The 21,618-nt window shown below is 46.2% G+C and overlaps 1 protein-coding gene across 1 annotated transcript in view; it reads right to left on the bottom strand.

Moving 5' to 3' along the window:
* Nucleotides 1-628: 628 nt before the first annotated feature.
* Nucleotides 629-21,618, bottom strand: part of pbx3a (pre-B-cell leukemia homeobox 3a) — a 52,635-nt gene continuing 31,645 nt past the window's right edge. Inside the window, exons 3-11 of the mRNA XM_062555087.1 lie at nucleotides 15,436-15,677; nucleotides 14,272-14,462; nucleotides 12,925-13,060; nucleotides 11,136-11,165; nucleotides 9,426-9,591; nucleotides 9,075-9,152; nucleotides 8,388-8,500; nucleotides 7,011-7,097; nucleotides 629-2,959 (exon numbers count right to left, since the gene is read on the bottom strand). Of these exons, the coding sequence (XP_062411071.1) occupies nucleotides 2,867-2,959; nucleotides 7,011-7,097; nucleotides 8,388-8,500; nucleotides 9,075-9,152; nucleotides 9,426-9,591; nucleotides 11,136-11,165; nucleotides 12,925-13,060; nucleotides 14,272-14,462; nucleotides 15,436-15,677 (1,136 nt within the window). The 3' untranslated portion in view covers nucleotides 629-2,866. The remainder of the gene's footprint in view (nucleotides 2,960-7,010; nucleotides 7,098-8,387; nucleotides 8,501-9,074; nucleotides 9,153-9,425; nucleotides 9,592-11,135; nucleotides 11,166-12,924; nucleotides 13,061-14,271; nucleotides 14,463-15,435; nucleotides 15,678-21,618) is intronic.

Raw genomic sequence — 21,618 nt, 5'->3', positions numbered from 1 at the left:
GCAAGAGAGGGGAACTAGGCTGGTAACATTTTTATGACTGTGTCAAGGAGTCCATGTTAAGATCCATCTTCATGTGTGCAAACGTCATTTCAGCTTGTGCTTGTGTGTGTGTGTGTGTGTGTGTGTGTGTGTGTGTGTGTGTGTGTGTGTGTGTGTGTGTGTGTGTGTGTTCGCACAATATAGTCCGGGTATTGTGTATGATACAAGACTGTCAAGATCCAGGAGTCTAGATAAAGTACAAGCCTGAAGCATTGTGAAATTCTAATTTAAAAGTTAGCAGCAAATGTGTGATAGATTAAGTATGTAGAGCTGTTAAATCTTCTTATTGCCAGTTAATTTCAAGCCTCAGCACAAAATACCATGCTATTCCCAGAGAGTATTACAGCAATGCAAACGTTCGACTACAAATAATTGTAGCCTTGTGTTTTCTGAGTCCTCATATGAATCATCATACCGCATAGTGTGAGCATTAATGAAGTGAAATATGATTTATATTGAAATATTTTCTTTTTTAGTGTAATGAAAGGCTGAGTTGTCTTTGTTCCTATAATAACTGTTGTTGTAGGGAGTGTTGTTGTTAGTGACTCAGCAGGCAAGTGACTCAGTTTGCTACAAAAGAGACAACAGTAAAGTAAGTTTATTTGCTTTTTTTTAAAACTACACAGGAGCTACCACAGAGAGGAGTTACTGTTGAGTCCTCTACGTACCGTAGCATGATTAGAAATCAACACAAAACATTTTTCATCTGTCATTAGAATTATCTTTTCATCTTGTATTTTTTTTTTCTCGTAAGTTCACCCATTTCCAAATGGTATACAATACAAAGAAAAGAAAAGGATACGAAAAAAGAGCTTGAGGAGTGTAAAGTAAGTCTACCCTGTCAAACAGAGCCTGGTATACACATTTGTTTACTGAAAGTCAATGTCATTTGTTTTCTTTCATCAATTATGTTGGAGAGAATAAGTAGCAAAATGAGCAACATTCAAAATGTTCTTCAGTATTTATTTACAACAGTTTCACTGTTCTTCGTTAGTGTAAGAGCAAGCCTGCCTGGTGTCATCTCCCTGCTACTGTTGCCTGTTTCACACATAGAGTGTCTGCCTTGAAGACAAAAAAACTCCCACGATGCATCTGGCATTAATTAACAGGATTAAGACATACACAACATTACATGAATAAACCCTGAAGTAATTACAATACATTAAAAAAAAAAGCAGAGAAAAAAATAAAATGCACATGATTACACTGAGAGGTAGTACGTGATCACTCTAAGATTTAGAATGTCAAATATCTAAATGAACTAAATGAGGTTGCCATCTCCAAAGATATTTCTGGTACAAACATAAACATTACTGTCAGAAATTTGCTGCTGTCTCTCAGGGAGTTTATCGTGTACTTTGGGCTATGGGTTCTGTATATACTGTACTCTCATAAAGCTAAGACCTGTTCTGGAAATTGCTCTCTTGTATGAGTGCTGGTTCAAGAGCATGCCACACTGCCTGGTCACGTCCTACAACATACTGCTAGAGGTAGCTAGACTTTCTTTCTCTCAACAGTCGAGGCATGAAGTAGCTTCAAATGAAGTTTAGGCTAACTTGTTATCTCTCTAAAAAATAAAACGAGGACACTTATTCCGTGGTTTCTAACAGTTAGGCAACTAAGGATATTAATTATTCCCATATGAATAACAAGACGAACTTCATAAAACGTCTAACATTTGCTAAATGAATGAGTTGGACAGCCTATTACCCAGCAGAATCTGATTGGAGTATATAAGCTATTTGGAGAGGGGTAGAAGTTGCCCAGGCGGTATGGATTTCAGATCTGGCGTATAGTGCTGGTCTATCAAGCGAAATGGATAGTGTAGTCATCCTTGTTGGCTCACTGGTGATAGTATGTACACAGGTAGGTAGGGGAGCTATGGAGCTAGCGAGGCGGTGAGGGGCTTCACAGCAGTGAAATGGGTTGACAAGAACACCACTTCATTCTTCGTTCTCCAGCCTTCTTTCTGAGTGAAAAACACATGGGCTCTAACTTGACATGCAACCTCGTTGGAATCGCCAGGCCTCAAGACTGGACACTGAGAGTCAAATGGAATGTGAGACACTACAAGACAATAGCAATGACAGAATAGTAAAATAAAAAATAAAAATAAAAAAAAAACCTCCGTTGGCAATCGGCGGGTGATTCCGGAAGGATCCGCAAGTTCTTGAACCAGAGACACAAGAGGCCCAGACTCTGTGGGTTGCTTCTGTGCTCAGCATTGGAGTTCAGGTGATGCCAAGGGTGGTGACAGCTCATTCATATTGTACATTTCTCCAGTCTGGGGCTCATCTTGGTCTTTAGAGTTGGGTGTTGGGGCAAGGGCAAGTTGGAGTAAAAACAATGTTGGGTTGCGCTGCTAATATTAGCCTAACAGGTGGATCTGTGGCCCAAAGAAAAGGGACAAACAAACAAAAAAATGGTTATGTCTGCTTTTAAGTCTACATTAAAATCCTCCGCGGAGTCCTTTTTCGCTACTGTGTGCAGTCTCTTTCCCAAAAGCCGGGAATCATGTAGGACACACATTGTATAAGTGAACTGAAAGTGTCTCAGCGACGTTATGGATCATGTCCGCTGGGACATAAAACAGGGGAGCCTCTGCCAAGAACAGTCACAGCAGGGGTCCAAAATGGCCGCCAGCGTCCGTGTGAGAGCAGGTAGTAGTGTCTAGGAACGCAGCCAATCAGGACACCAGCAGCGCTGGCCAGGCCGGCGGCCCCAGGGAGCTGGCAGCCGACTGGTGTGAGGAGGAGGAGGAGGAAGAGGAGGAAGAGGAGGCTAGGGGTGGGTTGGAGCGGGAACGGGGGCGCAGTGGAGTGGGAGGTCAGTTTGAGGTATCCGAGTGGACGCTCCCTGCCCCCTCTGTGGGCGAGGTCACGGAGGAAGGGGTCGGGGCATCGTGCCATCCTCCATTACCCTGGAGAAACAGAGAGAGAGAGAGAGAGGGAAGGGATTAAACATGTCCTCTTTAATCATTAAAAAAAAAAAAAAAACTGAAAAAATATAGTAGTAATTTACTAACTAAACAAAGTCAAAAACAGTGAAAAAAAAGCAGCAATAATAATGTCACTAAACCAAAATAACATCAAGTTACAGACAAAGTACAGACAAAGCTGCAATCCATCCAGAGATAAAAAGCTACGATCTCTCCCATGGGAAGCATACATCAAACATGGTCGCCACATATGCACCATAACAAAACATCACACGCGCACAGCGGGGGTTCCACGTACAGCTCCATACTGCGCACACAGGCACTAATTACATCAGGCTTTGATCCTGCCAGAACATCTTAGAACACGACAGGGCCTTTAGTAAAAGACAGCAGCAGCACATTCTGGCTGTGGACCGCGCGGCGTCCGGCTGAAGTGCTGAGGGCGAAGAATGCCCGTCCCGTGCGGTCGAGGGGGGGACCTGACATCAGCAGGGCGAGTCTCTCGCTCGCTCGCTCTGCTCCGGCGCGCTGTTTATCGGAGGCGAGAGGCGAGAGGCAACGCGTGCTGGCATCTCTGCTGTGGCTTGTCGCTGCGCATCTTCGTGCGGGCCGACTGGCGAGGGAGCTTTGAGGGTGTGGGGGGGACGCTAAGCGCCTCTGACGGCTGAGGGCTTTTTCACCCCCCCCCCCCCCCCCCCCCCCCCCACCCCATACCCTGTTATCAGAAGGGCAGCACAAAACTCCTCTGACCCAATGTAAACACAGGGATGGGGCACATAAAGTGCAAAATCATTTTGGAATATATATAGGAATACATATAGGAATATATATAGGACGCATTTCCCATATGTCCCTCTGACCCATCCTCAGACCCAATGTAAACACATGGAGGGCTACAAAAAGTGAAAAATCATCTTGGAATATATTGATAGGACGTATTTCCCATAGGGAAGGAAAGCCTTTAATTAAGTGCTACATTTTACTGCATTCACTTTCTTTTTGTAAATGTGATTACTACGTACAGTACACATATCAATTAGAGGGAGGCTTTCAGAGATGGCTGCGCGCTGGTCTGAGATGGCACGTCTGCGTTTGCTTTGTGCGATGCGGAGCGCTGATGACTAACATGTCTGGCTCATCCCTCCACGGGGTTCGAGTCCATGATCGCGGCGATGGAGACCAGCTCTCCTCCCAAGGAAACGAGCCGCCATGATTGCCACAGTAGCTTTGCTTCAAGGCTTCGAGATGGAGGTTTACGCTGTCCTCGGTTACATGTGTGTGTACGGCTGAGTCTGCTGTCATGTAGTTTGACGATCATTCTTAAAGGCCTATCTCTCTTCCTTCTCACTGAGGGTATGCTACTGAAGTGGGTTTGGTGTGCATCTATGCCATGACCTAAATAAGACCTGAAAGCATTAAGAACACTGTCTGTGTGTGTGTGTGTGTGTGTGTGTGTGTGTGTGTGTGAGAGTGTGTGTGTGTGTGTGTGTGTGTGTGTATGTGTGTGTGTTTGTGTGTGTATGCAGATGTGTGTGACTGAAACAAAGAGTGTGTGTATACTGTGTGTATGTGTGTGTGTGTGTGTGCGTGTGTGTGCCAGCGGGGGGCCAGAGTGCGAGACCGAGATGGAAAGTGCGTGGCGCTGCACTTTGAGGAGGCCCAAGGATGCCACATAGCCTCTGTTCTCCCTCAGGGCACGCCCTCCTCCTCCTCCCCCTCCCCCTCCTCCTCCTCCTCCTCTTCCACTCTGCCAAAGCCAGAATGACACCTTGCTGTGCGGATGCCTCCGCCGGCTCCTGTTTACGCCCCGTGTCTGCCCCCGCCGCGTCGTCGCTCCGCCTGTTCTTTTCCGTCGCCCGCGAAAAACAGCTGACCGATCCGATTCTCTCGCCGCTCGCCGGCTCTCACACCGCATCATTCAGCGCGCTGTCACGTCCGCCAGCGACGGCCAACAACACTTTCCAGTTTCTCCGACTGTCACGTGGTGACCTCATCCATCCAACACGCTAACATTCAAGATTCCTGCTTTTGTGTGTAGGTGGGTCCAACATGGTTTGGGAAATACAAAATAATAAAAAAAATGTGATGAATCGCAATGAATTGCTTTTTTTTGAAAGGAGCGGAATATCAAGTGGTTTTATTGCTTAATGAATAACGTTCAAGCTGAAGTATGTGAAATGTTCTGTCTAGGCATAGACACGCATATCTAATGGCTTTCATAAGCCAGCCTTATTAAATAGCCTTGGTAGACAGAGATGTCCCTTTGATGTTTCCCTGCTAGCCTTAGCTTTTAACCACTTAGAAACTGAACGCAGGAGATTGGGCCATGAGGATATCAATCAACCACGAGAGTGCAGGTGATTGGACTGTCAGCGACGCAGGGGAGGGAGAAACATGAATGTTTGTTTTCAGACCTCTGCCTAGCACTCATCTAATTATCAAGTTTTGAACACCGCCTCTTAACTGTCATGAGGAACAACAGATGGAGAGACCTTCAGTGCTTAGTCACGAACCATACACTAATTCCCTCTGTTTAGAAACGCTGGTGTGCATAAGAGATAGAGTGAGGAAGAGAAAGAGAGAGCAAAAGAGAGAGAGAGAGAGAGAGTGAGAGAACAAATACGCGTATGAATCTATAAAGATCCTCAAAAAGCAATCACCATCACTTCTTCTGCTGGAGTGCAGACAGCGAATCATAATATTTCACTCCGCCGGCATTAAGGGAGAGGACTGTCAGGGATGCTCTCCCCTGCTCGCTATTGCCCCCCTCAAATAAATTAATCTCTGGCACGGGGGGCCTCCAGATCGGCTGTGTTATAAAGGATGGGGGGGTGGGGGGGGGGGTGAGGGTGGAGGCTGACTTATCGGTCCTCATCAGGAATGCCGCTGTTCACATCTGTACAAGGCTGCAGGCTATTCCAGTTTCATATTTCATTATGCTGATAAGGAAATTGACTGCAAATTCTCTCACAGAGGCGTCTCAAAGCGCCTCAATGAAAACAGAGATACCATGCTACAGAGAGAGAGAGAGAGAGAGAGGGAGAGAGAGAGAGAAAGAGAGAGAGAGAGAGAGAGAGAGAGAGAGCGACGTCCCAGTTTGCGGGGCTATTACAGGCCTGCGTCTCAGCAATGGAAAATGAAATGCGTTTGCTTTTTTTCCCCTCTTCTTGTTTAAATGGGATGTGTGAGCTTGTGTGTGTGTGTTAGAGCGAAAGTGTTGTGTGTGTGTGTGTCACTGTGTATGTGTGAGTGTGTGTGTGTGTGTGTATGTGTGTATGTGTGTATGTGTGTGTGTGTGTGTGTGAGTGTGCGAGCGCAGCCGTATTAATATGAAACCATACATTTATCTTTGCCTTTTCAGAGGCTGCCGTCACGTCTGCCGGCCTTAATCTCTCCTGTCGGATTTTTGCTCCGCTGCAAAAGCGGTTTGATCAAACTGGCGGCTGGCTGAATGGCGGAGGGAGGCCTGGCGTGGAGAGATTACCCTCTCTCTCTCCCCAACAAACACACACACACACACACACACACACACACACACACACACATGCACACACACACACACACACACACACACTCTTGCACACAGTGTCACACCTCCCAAAAGACGGCTTTCGAAATGGTCCTAAGCTCCCTGCCCCTTTTTTAAACAGACACAGTGTGGGTGCCCGCGCCTTGCTCAAAACTACCTCTGCCGCGGCACCACAAACGCTCGCCAGCCTTCGTAATCAAGTCCTGTATTTTCTCTCAATTAGACAATAAACAATTCCGCTCTGACAAAACACAATTGGTTTGCCTAGAGTGAAACCACTCATTTCCATAAGCCTCCATTTAACGAGCACTTCCACTCAAAGAAAACTCCAGAACAGCCTATAAATGCCAATAATCACTTTTAAGGAAATAAAAAACAAAGCTCTATACTTTACAAATAAAGACATGATTAAAACAGAAAAGGGAGAGGGTCATATCCTTCTGTTTTGGCAGCAAGGACGTTCTAGGGAGCGACGTCCGTGTCGACGCTGGACTGAGCTCTTACATTTAGACCGTGCGGACTGTAGAGATGACCTCGCAGGCCGTCATTGTATCCGACCGCCTGGCTGATAGCATGACGTATGGTATCCCCCTGAAGCCAGATGAGAATGAGAGAGAGAGAGAGAGAAAGAGAGAGGGAGGGTGAGAGAGAGAGGGAGGGTGAGAGAGAGAGAGAGGGGGAGGAAGAGAGAGAGAAGGTGAGTCAAAGAGAAAATTATGCATGAAATGGCTAGCTCCTATCACAAACTGCTATAGATTATGCAGCAGGTTCAGAATCATACTGGTTGATGTGAGGGTTCTTCACAGGCTTTTCTATTTAACTAGCATGTGTAGTCATTGAGACAATTAATTGGAGTCACCTATTATGAAAACACAATGATACAAAACTACATAGTAAAAGCATAGAGTGGAATTCCATCATTTTAATTGGAAATATAATTGTAACAATATAGTTGTGTCTCCTTATACAAAAGCTCCAGATATGACTAACTACTTGTGTGGTTCACACACACACACACACACACACACACACACACACACACACACACACACACACACACACACACACACACACACACACACACACACACACACACACACACACGTCAATCCCACACACTACACACTACACACATCGCCTGTCAACCAGCTGACAGCTTACGCTGGTTCATGACAGGAATGATGAACTGCCATAAACACGGTTTGTCTTGGAGCCTGATTTAAACTATTCCATATGTGGTCTCAACTGTTATGACAATTCATTTACTGCTCAACACAAGTATAAATACACAGTGTGATTCATCAGGTTGACGCGCAGTCTTGACAGTGTGTTAGTAGTGCTCAGATCAATGTCCAAGACAGGGATATCTGCTCCATCAATGGTTCTTGGATTGATGAAAATGTGTTGAAAGTACACGTAGGAAAAGCCAATTGTCAGGTTTAAATGTGATCAAGCCAAACAAGGCAAGACACACTACTGACCATATCACTGATCTCATAAGATCAGTGCAGAGCAGAGCAGACAAAAACACAAAAGGCTATTAAAACAGATGGGCCCAGTCCTCTCTGTTCAGCTTACTGTGCTAGGTACAGTAACTCAACTCATTAAACATTTAACCCAGTATATAATGCATTTTAGAGTCACACGCACACAAACAATGACAATATTTTACATTTCATTTCAAAATGGAAGAAAAGACCTCAGAGACAAAAGCAGCTGTTCTGGACACAATAATGCAGATATCCAAAGCTGCATACATCTCTCATTTGCCCTTCCTTTTGTAATGTCTTGGGACACGTCACCCAATGCCCCCCTCCCCCCTCCCCCATGCCCCCCTCCCATTGCTTCTACTGCCTCTTTGCCCCTCTACATGTCTCCTACCTGCGACTGAACACCAGCTCCCACCTGAGCCCCTGTGTAGGAGGCCCCATTGAGGCCCTGCATGCTCATGAACATGTCCCCCGAGTTTGGGAGGCTAAAGGAGCCAGAGGAACCTGGAGAGCGGAGCAGAGACAGAGAGAGGAAGACAGAGAGAGAGAAAGAGAGAAAGAGAGAGAGAGAAAGAGAGAAAGAGAGAGAGAGAGGCAGCTGAGAGACAGTCATGGAGCAGCGTGCAACACATGCAAGAGAAACATATCACTCATGCACATGATTATACTGCATTGATTGTTTACACGCTTACTCAATAAACACATGCAAAAAGAGTCTACATTTTTTTTTAATAAACGTGTCAAAATGCGTGTATTCAGTGGTAATATTTCTTCCTTCATTGTATATTTAGACTAATTGAATGTCATTTTAGTGAAGCATATTCAGACCAATGTTGGCTATTAAAAAACCATGCACGTAGTTAAATGTTAATCTGAAAAAGTGAAACGTGAGAGAGGGAACTGAGATGAAAGCGTGGTGACACAGGCTGAGTAATCTCCTGACATCACGTAAACATGGGACTTGCCAACACGGCTCTTGCCTGGCGCACGCATCATGACTCATGAATAAATGTTAATGTCAAAATGGGATTTTTATTTTTGTTTGTTTGTTTTTTAAAGTAAGATATGTGGTAGGTACCAGTGAACATGTTGGGTAAAAGTGAGTTTTTGCTCTCTGTGGCATCCATCTGAAACTCCTCATCTTTCATCTGGAACCCTGGGTGGGAGAAAACGGAACACTTCAAAAATCTCTCTCTGTTTCTCTTTACATACGCAAACTCAAAGCACTCTAAAGCTTGAGAGCCTTCTGCTTCTATTAAAAACCCAAACCCAACGGAAAAAGGACATTCCTCATCTGAGAACTAGGATGGTACAAGTAAACTCTGTCTGCTTCTTTTACTCATTTGTAGATACAGTACCTCATCGGTACGGTATTCTGGAGGATATAAAGTGGATGGCTGTGAGGAGGTTTTTGCCGTCGGGGTCTTACCGGAGTTGGGCGTGGTGGGGGAGTCGGCCTGGCTATTCTGCACGGCTGCGGCTACGGCATGGGCGGCGCTCACGGCAGTCTTGGCAGCGTACAGGTTGGCCTCCTCCTGAAACTTCCCGATGTTCTTCTTGTAGCGGATCCGCTTGTTTCCAAACCAGTTGGACACCTGCGGAAGGGGAGAGAGCGGATAGGGGAGGGGGGAGGGGGGAGGGGGGAGGACACAGCAGGCAGGTAGGTGGGTGGATTGGGAGAGTTGGAGGGTGGGGGTGGGGGAAAGAGGGAGAGACAGTGGGGGGTGGGTGGGAAAGAGAGGTCAGAGCACGGCTCTCATTGAGATGATTGATGGGTCTGGAGCTCCAGCTTGGACCTCTTGACGATCAACAAAGCGGCGGGTATATTTGTAAATGGAAGCATACAGACAGCACAACGCCAATGCGTATGCCTCACAGTAGAGGCACTAGCATCGGGTTGCACTCCAGACAGGAAATCAATACATCAAGCGTCGCTTCCGTAACAGGTATTAATTTACACACAGAAAAAAAACATATGCAAAACATAAACATGATGCAGGATGCCTCGATCTGAGAGGGGGAGCAACATCAGTGCAGCAGAATGGCGTGCGCTCAGGGATGGAGGTACATGAGGCGTAGGGGTCCATGTTCCACAAGCTGGAACACATTCAAAGCCGTCCAGGTTTTTTTTTTTTTTTTAAGAGATCCGCCTGACACAAAACTGGATTAAGACCAAGTCATTTTTTTTCAGCTTGAATGAAACGCGCAAATGGGTTTTCCAGCCGGAATTTGAGAAAAGGAAATGAAAAAAAGAGGAAAAAAACATTCACTTTTTCTGCTACAGATACATGCATGTTTTTTTTCACACTACACCTCTAAAGTGACTGTAATTTATTGTCCAGAACCCAGACAGTCAGAGGTCTGATTCTGTCCACTTTGCCCCAGCATGTAAGAAAAATAGAACTCCAGACTCCGGCGAGGACCACAAGGCCAACCAAAGCATTACAGGGAAACCGTAAAGCTGTCCTCAGCGGGCCTATATCATCAATGTGGCTGAGAGACTGAGGGGGCCTCAATAGTCTCTCTGGAGCTGTTCCGTGAACTCATATACACTGAAGGCTCTGTTCCTACACAGACAGGTCAGTGAATTATACAGCTCTACACGACAACGGCTCCCTGGGATGCCTTAAGGCTGATGCTCGCTGTGATATAGCGTAACAACGGCTTCTTGTGTAGGCCATGTAAATGCTCATTTTAAATATCCCACGCGGCTGTTACTATGGATATTGTTTTACGCGCGACACGGGCACCTGTTTCTGAGCTACAACATCGTAAAAACATGCAACACTGAACTGCAAGTACTTCTAAGATGATCACCCCCCGTAAAGATTACGCTGCAACCTTCGCATCCATCTACACTGTGCATACTGGTAACAAGTCATTAGTTCATAATTACTTTATTAAATCACTATAACCACTTACGCGATGTCATGCTTCAGTGCGTGTAAGCGTCTATTCTAAAAACACACACACACACACGCGCACACACACACATACACATGGCAGCTGAGGTCTGCGTGTATGACCACACGCTCACATGACAGCCAGACGTCTGGAGTGGGAGGGGGAAGGGGAGGATGGGGATGGGGGGGTTGTAAACAGACAAGAGGAGAACAAGGACGAGAGTAGCTCAACATACCTGTGACACTGTGATGGTGCTCCCCACGCCCTGAGGGCAGAAAAGAAGGGGGCTTTTTTACAGAATTCCACTCTCTGCACAACAGGCCTGCACAACTTACTCCCACAAGCCCCCCCCACCCCACACCCCTCCAAAAACAAAACCACACGAGAGACAGCAGCCAAATCAAATAAACAAAAACCAAAGAAATAAATAAACCCCCCCTGGTCAGCCTGTTCACTACGTTCATGGTGGCAGCGTTCACTAGAGCTTTGTGTCAGTTTTGCGGGTACCGTGTCGCACTGTCAAGACGCATTTAAACAAGCAGGATGAACTGTGTGGGTTTTTGTGTCCCTAGCGCTTAACTCTCCGTCAGAGGGTATCCAGTTAAGTGTTGACGTGACTATGTTTCAGATCACTTTAGGCCCTTTAACAGATTTTTTCGTGCCAAAATGTGCCAAATGCAGGAGGTCTGGGCTAGTGAGTGAAGCTAAAAAAAATTGCTAAGGTTTGCCATTTTGCGAAGACTTTCTGTTCTCTCAAGATAGGAAGTGAAGGAGTGAACAGTGCCAATCACCTCAGCCTAATGCACGGTGTAGAGTGGTCTGCCATATCCATTACTTTAGTCTTTCAAATGTCATTTCTACATTATAAATGTATTTGACTACAAGCCAATTCAGTGGATTTATTGCCAAAATACTTATAATTAGTGGCCAATTGGATTAAATCATTCCTTAGTAAAGATTAAAAGGATTGAGGGAGACTCTAAATTAATCAAGCAAAGTATTTATTTGGCGATGGGTGTTGGGGTTGGGATATGTGAGGTAAACAAACAAAACAAACAAACAAACAAACAAACAAACAAAAAAAGACCAGCGATAACACAGGTTCAGTCCCACATGTTCCCCTGCACAATCTGAGCTTCTCCGAGCTTCGGGACGAGGGAGAGACAGAGAGAGGGAGAGAGAGAGAGAGAGAGAGAGAGAGAGAGAGAGAGAGAGAAACGAAGGGCCGTCTAACGAACGCTCCATCCAGAACGTCACGCTCCAGTTAGAGTGGATTTCAGCACTGTCACAGTGTCACCGTGAGCCCCAGCTAACCACACTCGACAGACGAGGATGACGCATGCAGGGGATGGAGGGGTGGAGGGGTGGGGTGGATGGAGGGCAGGTGGGAGGGGGAGGAAGAGAGAGGGATGAAGGTGGTGTCTGTGTGTCTCTGTGTGTGTGTGTGTGTGTGTGTGTGTGTGTGTGTGTGTGTGCTGGGGAGGGAGGGAGGTGAGGAGCACCAGAAAGAGGCCTAGCGGCAAAACTGATGTCATTTCCCTGGCAAGAGAAACCCCAGCCGGAAATGTTTATCTTTTTCGCTCGGCAGCTGGGAAGCGTGCTTGCCAAAAACTGTCATGAGTCAGGTAAGACCCGCCAACCCCCACCCGAAACCTTACTCCCACCACCCACTGCATCAAAATAAAGCAAACAGGATGGACACCACTCACTTACACAACAACTGCACCGCTTAGCAACCCACAGCACAGTGAATGGATATCCTTAATTGCACTCCCCGGAAAACTAAATTACCACCGCAAAACATGTAATAAATCTTCCAGTTTGGCTACGAATCAGACGCATATGTCTGAACACATATGGATGCAACTCAGTGGTTCTGGATATTGCACAACTGAGTCCACCTCAGAGCTAGCCAGTCCCTTTCTCGGTATCTGTATGCCGTCCCTGTGTCCATCCTGTTTATTTTATTTGGTCGTTCTTTTTGACGTCTGCGGGCCCCGGGGCCGAGAGCGGCGGCCACTCACCTGAGAGACGGTGATCTGGCATTTCTTGGCCAGCTCCTCTTTGGCCTCCTCGCTGGGGTACGGGTTGCTCAGGTGAGAGTAGAAGTACTCGTTCAGGATCTCTGTGGCCTGCTTGCTGAAGTTCCGTCTTTTTCTCCTGCGTGCATGAAAAAGATTTAAAGGGTCAGAATACTGAGAAAAGGCTTTAATGACATGACATGTTGGACAAGAGGCCACGTCTGAATTGGCATTATGAGGTGGGTTGACCAGGGTGGCAAGAGAGTTAAGCTTGCTTTTGTTTTCCCTTTATTTCAAATGCACATTTACATATTCCTATGTATCCTTATTTGTCATCTGACTTGATTTTACAGAGTGATACAGAATGTGTCATCACTCCTCCTCCATTTCCTATCAGGCTTACGTGATACATAACCATCATAGCAGTACAAAGACAATTTCTGTTGGTGATTTGGATCTCCTCAACTAAAATCTCAAAGTCTAATATCTCATGGCTCCTATTTGTTCTACCCTCACACACTGTTTTCTTGCAGTGCGTCTATTCTGCACAGAGCAGCCTCCTTTCAAGCTGGCTACATTCATAACACCATTCATTACCAAAGTTGCACCTGTATTCATTTGGATGCCCATTTCCAACCAAACGAGCAGCGCGACTGGACACCCCCATCAGCGCTAATTGTTGGTAAGACGGCGGTAATTAGCGACTGAATGTGCGAGAAGATTGGCCAGCAGAATCCCATCGCTGTTGCTCGTTATCAACAGTTCTGATTCCGGGCGATTTTCTGTGCCATTCGCTGCGAGTCGGGGCTGCTCACTTTTTTTGCGCTCTGCTTACCTTCAGCCCGCGCAAGCGAGGCATTCGCAAAATAGCTTCATGCCTAATTTGCCGCAGCCTAACATGGCCCACACTCCCGCCACCCAACCGGCACTAATTGGAAAAGCCCAAATGCCCCCAAACTACCTCGGAGCCGGACAAAAGAGTTGCGCTCTCAAAGAATTCGGCTCGGGCTCAGCCGAGCGGAACCTCATCACAATAACACAGTCGCGTATAAAAATACTCTGTCATAAAAACTGATAAAACAGAGCGGCACTCGCAAGCATAGAGTTATGGCAGCTTTGCAGGTGTTTCAATGTGTTAGATCATTCTATTAGTCACACACAGACACACACATATACAGACACACAGACACATACACACGTGCGCGCAAGCACACACACACACGTACATGCATGAGCACTCTCACACACACAAACACACAGACAGACACACACAAACACACACACACACACACACATGCATGAGCATTCTCTCACACACACACACACACACACACACATACACACACACACCTGGCATCGAGGAAGCGTGAGCGCAGGATCATGACGGCCTCGCAGGTGCTCTGCTTGAGCTGCATCTGGATGGAGCTGAACTTGCGGTGGATGATGCCCACCATGCGCTCGATCTCCTTGGGCGAGATGGGCCGCGTGCGCGACTGCTCCCGCAGCAGGTTCATCACGTGGGTCGTGAACTCATTACACGCCTGCAAACACAACCACAACAACGCCGCACACCACAACAACATCAGAACAAACCTCTGTGTGCTGCTCTCATCTTACTATGGAACAAGATCAGGGAAACACATAGGGGGGGCATATACGGTTGCACATTTATACCATGCTATATTTACCATCCAATTCATTATGTACACACAGTGCACACATTTATTAATTAGTGACATTGCATAAAAAATGGATGCAGTGTGGTGTGTCATTTGGGTTTGGTCTACATGTAAGTAAGTGGATTCTCTGGCTTGTTAAGTCAGCAAAATGCGCAGTCCACTTCTATTTAGTAAACAGCACAAAAAGCTCAGCCAACCAAAAGCCTCTAACAAAAGGACTAAAGCCAATGACACTTGATCAGCTTTTTTTGTGCAAAACCTTTATCCTCAGAGTAACTGCAGGGGGCATTTGGCTATCTGTTCACTTGGGGATCACTTGAACTCATTAAGTGGCTAAGTGAAATTCATTCCAAGTATTTACATTTGGGTAATTAACAATCTGGGGCCGGCCTGGAGGAGGCAATCAGTCTAAGCAAAGCGGTTTATCGTAAAGCAATGAGATGTTGCTCCACGCTGGAGTGGAGTGCCAATAGAAACCAAACAAGTTTGTTTCTCTGGTCTTTCACCCCTTCTAGGCCTCTTGACACATCACAATACACTTAATTATACTATTAATTGGAGTCAGAATAAAACTTAAACTTGTAAAATGCCAAGGCAAATCGCATTATAATCCGTTGTGTGCGTCAGTAGGGGGAGGATACGCCACTAAGAGGGTAAAAAGACAGTAAAGATAGCTGCCATCACAATACTGTGTCCAAGTAAGACACTAAAATGGTCACAAAAGTTTGCACTTTTATCTGTTTCAGTAGGCCTATGCCTATGTCACTGCAATGTCAATTGGTCTTCAAATGCATGTGCCACCACTGCACAGGTGTTCATCACAGGCCTTCCTCACCTGCTCGTACTTCTCCAGCTCGGTGTGGTAGATCTGTCTGATCTGCGTGAGCTTGGCGCGGTAGTCCGAGTGCTCCACCGAGTTGTCCACCCCTCCGCCCACGGCGGCGGCGGCGGCTGCGGCCGCGGCCGAGGCGCTTCCCTTCTCCGGGCCCGAGACCCCCTCCGCCAGCAGCATGTTGTCCAGACGCATGAGCTGCGGGTCCTGAGGGTCGTCGTCCTGAGCGCCACGGATACTGAGACCTAGAGAGGGGCGAGAGAGAGAGAGGAGGCAGTGAATACCGACAGCTCACGTGAATACAAGTTTGACCACATCGCATTACGAGAATGAACAGGAAGGGACACACAGCGGCGGCTCATAAGATAGAAGAGTCATTGGGCAAGCAGTAGGTTGCTGGTTCAAGCCATACTGTAGGCCTATATATGTAGGCTTAATATACAACACATACTGTATGTAATATACAACGCATATCATAAATCCAAAACATCAACCAAACTCTAATCCACAAAACCGTCCTGTGAATAAAAAGCCCACTGTAGTAGCCTACATATCAAGTAGTAAATAGAACATGGCACTGTCGTGACTCGTGTACTTAATATAAAGTAGGGCAAAAGGCATGAGAATTGTCATTTCTCATACACAAGCTATTAGTTTCCCTGCATGTTGTTAACCCTTCATGATCTGACAGCTAAGACAGTGCTTATCTGCTGCGTGAGGGGTTACAGCCACCATCAACGCTAACCTTCCAGCTGCACGGCCTCCTCTCTGTCCAGCCAAAGCTAACAGTGGGCAGAGAGCGAGACAGCCCGGCATGGACAGAGGGCTCTGGAGCCGCAGCGCTGTTCATCTGAGGACGATCGACAGTGGCGGGTCCCTCGTCGGACGCACACCGAGGCAACGAGAGCGATGTCACCACGCTCCAGTGGCCGCCAGCCGCGAATCAGTGCCCAAGCCGAGACATGGTGTCCCTTTTTCCACGCCAGCGCATTTCCCCGCGCTGTCCTTCGCCCACAAATCTGCCAGGCGCTGGAGTCCGAACGCTCTGGCATTAGTTTGGGCGCCAGCAAGAGGACGCATTTCAGCTGGTTTTGCTTGGTTAACAAAATAGCTACAGTAAAAAACATGGCCTCATTATAATGGCTTTTGATGGGTGTTATTGTCTTTCCCCAAGCGCTCACATTTTTAAAATATTTGAAATCCTCAGTTCAAAACAACGCAACGCACAGTTCATAACAACTTTTAACGTGACTGCCTGTATAACTTTCCTGACAGCACCGATCTTTACATTCCAAATGGCGCGAATCCTAACCGTGCCAAACTGAGGCCTATCATCTCGCTCATGTCACGCCTGTCAGAACACAGCACCTTCCCACATTCCCGCGCATCAAAGAGAGGGGAGGGGAGAGAAAAAATCATTGCGAGGAACTGGGTTTCACCCCGACATTAATCCGAGCAGTCAGGCCCGAAACTGCAAATAAAGTGATGTCGGGAGGAGAGGAGCCGCCACCTCACCTCCCTTACCGTCCGGATCAATAAAACCAATGGCTGCTCACGCACACGACTCCACATTCATTCATCAAAGGCAATTCCATGGCATCTTGAGCGGCTTGTTTGCAAACACAGAGCTCCACAGATCGGTAGTCCCATCCAGTCCTCATCAGTCTATGCCATAGCGGCCAGGATCCATTTACCAATAAGCGTCACATGGTACAGTGACTTCAAACGTTAACTAGATAGCAATTCGCTTGAAGTCGCAGGAGCTTAAAGGTGCCATTTTACATACACTTGACCTCCACAATCATTCAAGTTAGAAGACCTGTCAGTCAAAGTTAATGGTGAATTAATAGATGACAATTCTGATATTAATGAAAAATAATGTTCATGTTTGATATATTTGTGTGTCACCAAGGAAAACCCTAACACCCGAATGTACATAGTTTTGAATTTGATTTCTTTTGCACAGAAAGGAAGTTGGCCATCTCTTGACCATGCCCACTGACTTTTAAGGGCGCTACATTTAAATCCACAATACACACTGCGTATGGCTAGTACTGTGGAAACCATACAGTCGGTGGCACCAATACATGCTAATTTACTGACACGTCACACAGCACAATTTCAGAAGAAAATCAGAGAGTCAGAAATCTGAAAATCAGTTGAGCAATTTTGTAGCGTTTTATAGAGGTTGACTTAAGGAGGTTGAAGTATGTCGTCTATGATTTTAACGATTTTTAGAGGTTTGATAGAAACTTTAAATGAATTCATGCACTGAGAACGTCCTTGTCTGTGCACTGACCCACTAGTGCTTGTGTGTAGTGTGGTGTTGCACAGTATTAAATTAGCTTAATGCTTTGGCCAGTTCATTAAATTAGCATTTGTCGTCGTCGTTGTTGTTGTTGCATGTCGTTATTAACACATTGCATTGTGCAGTGCATGTCATACAAATTAGAGCCCTAAGTCTGTTTGTGATTATCCATGAGATGCCCTTGGGTACACTGAAAGTCAGACGAGATACAGCATATTTCATGTGCTGAATATTTCAAGGGCAAACAAACAAGATGCTCTTTCAGGAAGCAGTATAGCAATACCAGAAAAGCGTATAATGGACGTTTCTGACATACTGAGCCAGGACAAGAGAGTGAGGATTACATGTTGCATTCCGTCATGTTTGCCTGCTATTCATTTGGCAATATTGACACATCTAATCCACAAATTCATATTTTGTGAAAGCCGCTTGCCTCGTGTCACTGTATCGTGTGAAAAGGATGCATCAAGGGAGATGGTTGTGATTGAATGAGTGGAGCTCATAACTACAGTAAATGAACAGATCAGAGCACTCTGGGGTAGAGGGAGTGAAAGCAAGCATACACCCTCCCTCCCTCCCTACCTCTCTTCCATTCTCCATTCCACTCTTCCTCCCTCCCTCCCTCCCTCTCAGGACTGAACTGGAGATGGAGACGCATTCATGAACCTGACACATTTGGACATTTGAGACACAACAGAGCACAGTGCTAGGAAAGGGAGATGGTTTGTGTGTGTGTGTGTGTGTGTGTGTGTGTGTGTGTGTGTGTGTGTGTGTGTGTGTGTGTGTGAGTGTGCTTCATAGACAGGAGAGGTTAAAACTGTGAAATAATCCAAGTATTCACAGGCCTTGTGTCTGATGTTAGTGTGCAGAGGGCTTTAGGGAAGGGGATCTGGAAAATCTAACAGCGTTGAACACTTGAAAAAAAAATACCCACTGATGACTGTTTCTTCTCTCGTGTGCACTCACTCTACACCTCTTTCTTCCTCCCTCTCCATCCCCCTCTCTCTTTCTCTCTAATCCACCATCTCTTCCTCACTCTTTCTTTCCCTCCCTCCCTTCCGCTCCTCTCCTCCCTCCATCCCTCCCTCCCTCCCTCCCTCCCTCTCTCTCTTCCTTGCCTCACTTTCATCTCCTTCATTATGTCTCGCTCGGTTTCATTTTTAGCACACTCATCTTAAGGCAAAGGTAGCGTCGTTCCTTATTCAGACCCCAGGCATAAAATGTTAATTCAGCACCTCTCGAGTCTGGTGATATACCCACGGGCAAATCCTCTCTCTACATCCCCCTCCTCCCCTCCACACACACACACACACACAGAGAGAGAGAGACACACGCACACACACACACTCCTTCCTCTCAGCTCCGGCTTCCACACATTCACAGCAGGCCTAATTAACAGGAGAACGGGCGCGAGTGGGTCATTCTGAAGCAGGGGGCTAGCGCTAACAGCAAACAGCGTGGAGAGCATGGGAATACACACACACACACACACACACTCTAATACATACAGCCAACACACACATACACACACACACACACACACACACACACACACACACACACACACACACACACCAAACACACGGACACACTCACTAACGTGTACACATTTACAACATCTGAAGATCAGCTATCACACTCACACAAAAAGTATGAGTGCTGAGCTTTACAAAAAACCTATATGCACACACACACACACACGCACACACACACACATAAATGCACAATGTAATTTGGCTCTGCGTGTCTGCTCAGATGAGCTACGGCACTGCATATGAAGATATGAATAATTCCTCATGGGGAACGATATGCAGATCCTTTTGTGTTAACGATCTTATTGTTTCAATCCTTCATGAATGAACAGTGAAGCAGTGCAGCCTCTCACTCTCTCTCTCACACACAGAGAGAGAGAGAGTGAGAAAGAGAGAGAGAGAAAACACACAGCATTTGTGCATATGAACATATTCAAATTCAAATTCGAAAGTGCTTTGGCATGACAAATAATGCATTTGCATTGCCAAAGCAATCATACATAAATATGTATAGAGCAGGATATCTAAATGTCTGTCGACTTACATAAATTTAATTTATATGCATATATATTTCTAAGTAGTTGAGAAGAAACCAATCTGTGTGTTTATGTGTATGAGAGCCAGTTTATCTGTGTGGGCTGTGTATATGTGTATTCATATGTGTGTGGGAACGAGTGTGTGAATAATGTGTATACCTCATGTGAATATTGTGTATACCTCCAACATCGCCTCAGTGTGTCGCAGAAAACTCCTTGCAGTCCATCACGTCGATCTGGCTGTGGTGTATTCACACAAACTACATCCATTCCACACGTTGACACACACACACACACACACACACACACACACACACACTCACACATACCACCCCAGAGGGCATGTAGCGTTCTCTCTTTCTCCCTCTCTCTCTCTCTGATAAAGAGAAATATGACTCCTATTTGGAGCAGGCCTTTGCCTCCGGTCTCTGAAACAGATCTTACACCAATAGCACTCAGCCGACTATGGACTAGCCCATCTGAGTCAATTACAGGGAGTCCAAGTGAAACACGGCCGTCAGAAAAGCAAGAGGCCATGTCTGTAAAACACAAGACATAAACTCACATACTTCTTAATAATAGCACATACTCTATCACCAATATTAAATATTTTCACAATATCTTTCTAATCTTCCTGATTAAAGTTATTAATGCTACTATGTGTATTTTTTTTCGTGTTCCTATTAATCTTTCAAAAAAATAAAATATCGATTGTCATCAACCTCTTCCTTTTCGTTCATCTTAGCTGTACTATGAGACAAAAGAAGCAGTGGCCCGATCAGGAAGAGCATTTCCCAGTGGCTTCCTTTTTCTCTCTAGAGAACCAAACCTACAAACATTTGACGATTAACCCACCACTGCAGAGCCCAGTTTGGCTACAACAAACACTGACATACTCAAAAATGTCTTCCTGTCAGTGGAAGACCGGGTCAATAAAATAACATACAACACCTTTAAGTGTTTTATATGTCATTACTCCCACAGCGTCTGCTCTGAATGCCTCAACCACTCCACAAAGAGCTCCAGAGACCACAGCAGTGCTGCGGCGGAAGGTTCCGGATTGAATCTTGGGGGTCGACAGGTCCCATCACGCCGAGAGACGGCGAAGGGGGCTCCCCTCAGAAGACATCACCTTTAATGAGCTCCCTAGTGTCAGTCATCGAGCAGGAACATCAGATGCCCTCACACCCTCTAACCCCTGAACTTTGACCCCTGGCACGAGCTGCCGGCCTCACTCTCCCTCCGGTGCAGGCGTGTCAGTGTCCACTGGCATTAGATGCCCTGTACAAAGATATGTCAGATCACTGCATAGTGCACAGACAGCACAATAAGGCTGTGAACCTCCCCCATACAAAACAATAGACATAAGAAATGAGGGGGAAGGGAGGAGCAGTGAAGGGGAGGGGGGGGGGGGGGGGGTAGAAAATAGGAGAGGATGAGAGAGAGGAATTCATACATCTAAGAAATCTATCTATCTCTCTCTCTCTCTCTCTCTCTCTCTCTCTATTTCTCTTACATTATCTGCTATGCTATTCAATTTCTCCCTGCATATTTACACCATTATCCCATAATGCCTCAGCGTGACGGCAGCTCTTAGATTAGTCCAGGTGAATATGACCACCATTACATACGCATCACATAGGCATTTCCTTTCAAAATGCACATTCCTTCATTTAAAGGCCATCCCCTGAAGCCAAGTGCACCCCCTGCTTAATGCACAGGTCTGTCGCCGTGAATAGGTTTCTCATTCATTTGCCATAAAGTGGCCACTTGACCTTCAGTAAAATATCATCGCTGAGTGCGACGCCTG

Source organism: Sardina pilchardus, chromosome 14 (genome assembly GCF_963854185.1).
Source record: "Sardina pilchardus chromosome 14, fSarPil1.1, whole genome shotgun sequence".
Lineage (NCBI taxonomy): Eukaryota > Metazoa > Chordata > Actinopteri > Clupeiformes > Clupeidae > Sardina > Sardina pilchardus.
This window is presented reverse-complemented; position numbering and strand designations above follow the sequence as displayed.